Source organism: Gekko japonicus, unplaced genomic scaffold (assembly GCF_001447785.1).
Source record: "Gekko japonicus isolate JY-2015 unplaced genomic scaffold, Gekko_japonicus_V1.1 scaffold1346, whole genome shotgun sequence".
Lineage (NCBI taxonomy): Eukaryota > Metazoa > Chordata > Lepidosauria > Squamata > Gekkonidae > Gekko > Gekko japonicus.
The window spans coordinates 211,218-214,119 of record NW_015162521.1 but is presented as its reverse complement, the minus strand read 5'-3'; the positions used below and the strand labels follow the sequence as shown (position 1 = coordinate 214,119).

The 2,902-nt window shown below is 49.7% G+C and overlaps 1 protein-coding gene across 1 annotated transcript in view; it reads left to right on the top strand.

The window, feature by feature from the left end:
- Positions 1–596: 596 nt before the first annotated feature.
- Positions 597–2,902, top strand: part of HSDL2 (hydroxysteroid dehydrogenase like 2) — a 36,276-nt gene continuing 33,970 nt past the window's right edge. Inside the window, exon 1 of the mRNA XM_015406228.1 lies at positions 597–739. Coding sequence (XP_015261714.1) covers positions 723–739 — 17 coding nt within the window. The 5' untranslated portion in view covers positions 597–722. The remainder of the gene's footprint in view (positions 740–2,902) is intronic.

Here is a 2,902-nt window from a genome sequence, read left to right as displayed (position 1 = left end):
TTAGTAACTCCGCTTTAGCCTGCTTTTACTGGAATCAGTTTTGTAGCAGATAATCCGGCCACCAAGTAATCTTTTATGAGTGCTCAAAAAGGCTCACTTTTTATTTTAATTTTTTTGGGGTTTTGGTCACAAACCTCTTTTTTAATATTGTTGCAAATATGTAAATAGTTCTGTGGATTTTTATTCAGATTGGAAGATGATTTTTTAAAAATGGTCTAGGGTGTGTACTGCAGAAATAAAAACTCAATCAACAATTCATCTTTTCGTTCCTGGGGTCCAGAAACGTACCGGTTTATTCTCCCTTACAACATCTCTGTTCTCAGCCTCTCCCTTTGCCTGAAGCTTCACACCAGCTCCCAGCGCCCTTCCCACAGTCCGAATGATCCCGCTCCCTCGGACGCTCCGCCCATCGGCCCCGTCTGTCCCACCCCTCTCAGCGGGGGGAAGCGAAAGGGCAGAGACTTCACCTGGTGACGTGACTAGGAAACGGCGGGAACGAGCTTCCCATTGGCTCTCGTGTCCCCCAGAGGGGCGGGGCTTAGCGGAGGTTCCGCTGACGCGCTGCGATTGTTGAGCTCTTTGCCCCAGTGCGGGATTCCAAGCGAGGTGCTGGAATCTGAGCGGCCTTGTAAGGCTTCGAGACGCCGACCCGCCCGGCCTGGGCCACGCTGCCTTCCCGGAGGTTCTCCCTTGCCTCCTTCCCTGCTCCTTCGGACTTGGCCATGCTGCCCAACACAGGGTAAGCGGCGCCCTCGGCTGATCTGCCCCACCTTGCCCTTCGCCCCCTTCTTGGGGCCGTACGAGGGAGCAGGAGCCCCGATCTAACATCCTCGGGCAGGCGGTCTTAAAAGCCTGGTTCACACGTGCAGGAGAACGAGGTGGCAGAATGGGCTTCCGCGGCTTTGGACTGCAGACAGCGTGTGGATTGGCGGGAGAGGGGGACAGCGGTTCGTGTGTTGGTCTAGGACCAGAGATTCTCCCTCCCCCCTTTGCCATGAAACCTGCCGAGTGTCCGTGCGCCGCTCAACCCTAACCTAGTATTTGTTTCGTTTTAAGCACGCAAAGCAAATGGAGTTTGATTGTAAGTCGCCAAAGATACACTTAACACCTGCATAAGAAAAGGGACAACAAAATGTGGTCTTTGCCGTCTGCTTTTTGCCCACCACTATGTGCAAGTATGCACAGTGTAACCGTGGAATGCGCTGGACTATTAAAGCCTGCAGTGAGTCTTGCCTTACTCTACATGGATTCCAGTTCACAGAGCAGACAAGACTGGTAGCAGAAGCAGTCCTCTCTTCGAATGTTACACATTCTTAAGGGGGGGAGGGAGAGAAGTCCACAAGCAAAGTAAACTTAAGTGGTGGTGGATCCGGGTGGGTAGCTGTGATGATCTGAAGCAGTAGAACAAAGTCTGAGTCCAGTGATACCTTGAAGACCAACACAATTTTATTCAAAGTGTAAACTTTCGTGTGCAAGCACACTTCAGATACCACTCACCTATATAGACTGGTAATTCCATTTTGTTTCTGTCTCTGTTTTGACGCTAATTGGTTCCTCCTGGCAACTGACCCCTCCCCACCCTCTCTCTTCCTATATGTAATGGCTGAGGAAGTTCTGTTTCACTGTATCTGAAGAAGTGTTCTTGCACATGAACGTTTATACCTTGAATAAAACTTTGTTAGGCTTCAAGGTGCCACTGGACTCAGGCTTTGTCTTAAATGGTGGTGGTGTAAAGTGCCATCAAGTTGCAGTTGACTGCCCTGACCTGGTTAGCTCAGGCAAGCCAGATCTCGGAAGCTTAAGCAGGGTTGACTCTGGCAAGTACTTGGATGGGAGACCTCCAAGGAATACCAGAGGTGGGAGGTGGTGGGCAGGCTTTATTCCGCCACCTCTCTGAATATCCTCCAGGCTCCCAGTAGGGGTCAGTCACCGGAGGTCGCCATGACTTCCAGGTGTGCACGCACACACAGTCACATATACAAAATACTAAAAAAAAAAGGTTGCTGCTGACTTATAGTCAGTGTTCCCTCTAAGCCCCACTCAGCAGCATTATGGAGCCACACAGGGTCTTGCACTGCCCCATTGCCCATTTTAAGATTATAGCAGTTATATTCTGCTCAGGTGTGAATGGCTCTGCTCAGTAGGGGGGAAAATTAAGAAGGCACACTGCTTGTAGTGACCACTTACTTTACTTATACTGACCGCCTGTAGGCTTTTCAGGGCAAGAGACGTTCAGATGTGGTTTGCCATTGCCTGCCTCTTGCCTAGCAACCCTGGACTTCCTTGGTGGTCTCCCAGTGCCAGTGCTAACCAGGGCCAACCCTGCTTAGCTTCTGTGATCTGATGAGATCAGGCTATCCTGGGCCAAGATTGAATTGTATTGTTGCTCATTCGACATAATCGTGTTACCACTTGTTTATGTCAACCGGAGAGTTGCAGAGTCCAAAATGGAGATGAGATTATCTGAAATGAGATAACAGTTTGTTCTGTTGTTGGGATTCTTGAGTGTTGCATACAAGCAACTTGATAGTACATCTTTGTGCAATAAGAAATTGATTGTTTTGTATTTCAGCATTCCCCCCGCCCTTTACACCCCAGGGCCACTTCCCTGCCATCTTCCACCAGCCTCACCACAAACAACCCAACAGCAGGGAAATGGCTAAGAATCTGCTTTAATTGAGTAAGTCGCACACAAAGGCAAACTCCCAAGCTTAGTTAATGGCCACAATCCATCTAAGAGTCCACTCACTACTCATCACCTCCCCTGCCTTCAACCAACATCACAAGAGTGCTCCCAGATTTCCTAGCAGCCGCCCCTGGCCCCTGCACCCTGACTTCAAGTCTGGAGATAGCAAAACCAACACTTTTGCAGTTAATTCAGCCTCCCGTATTTCTGGCCAGG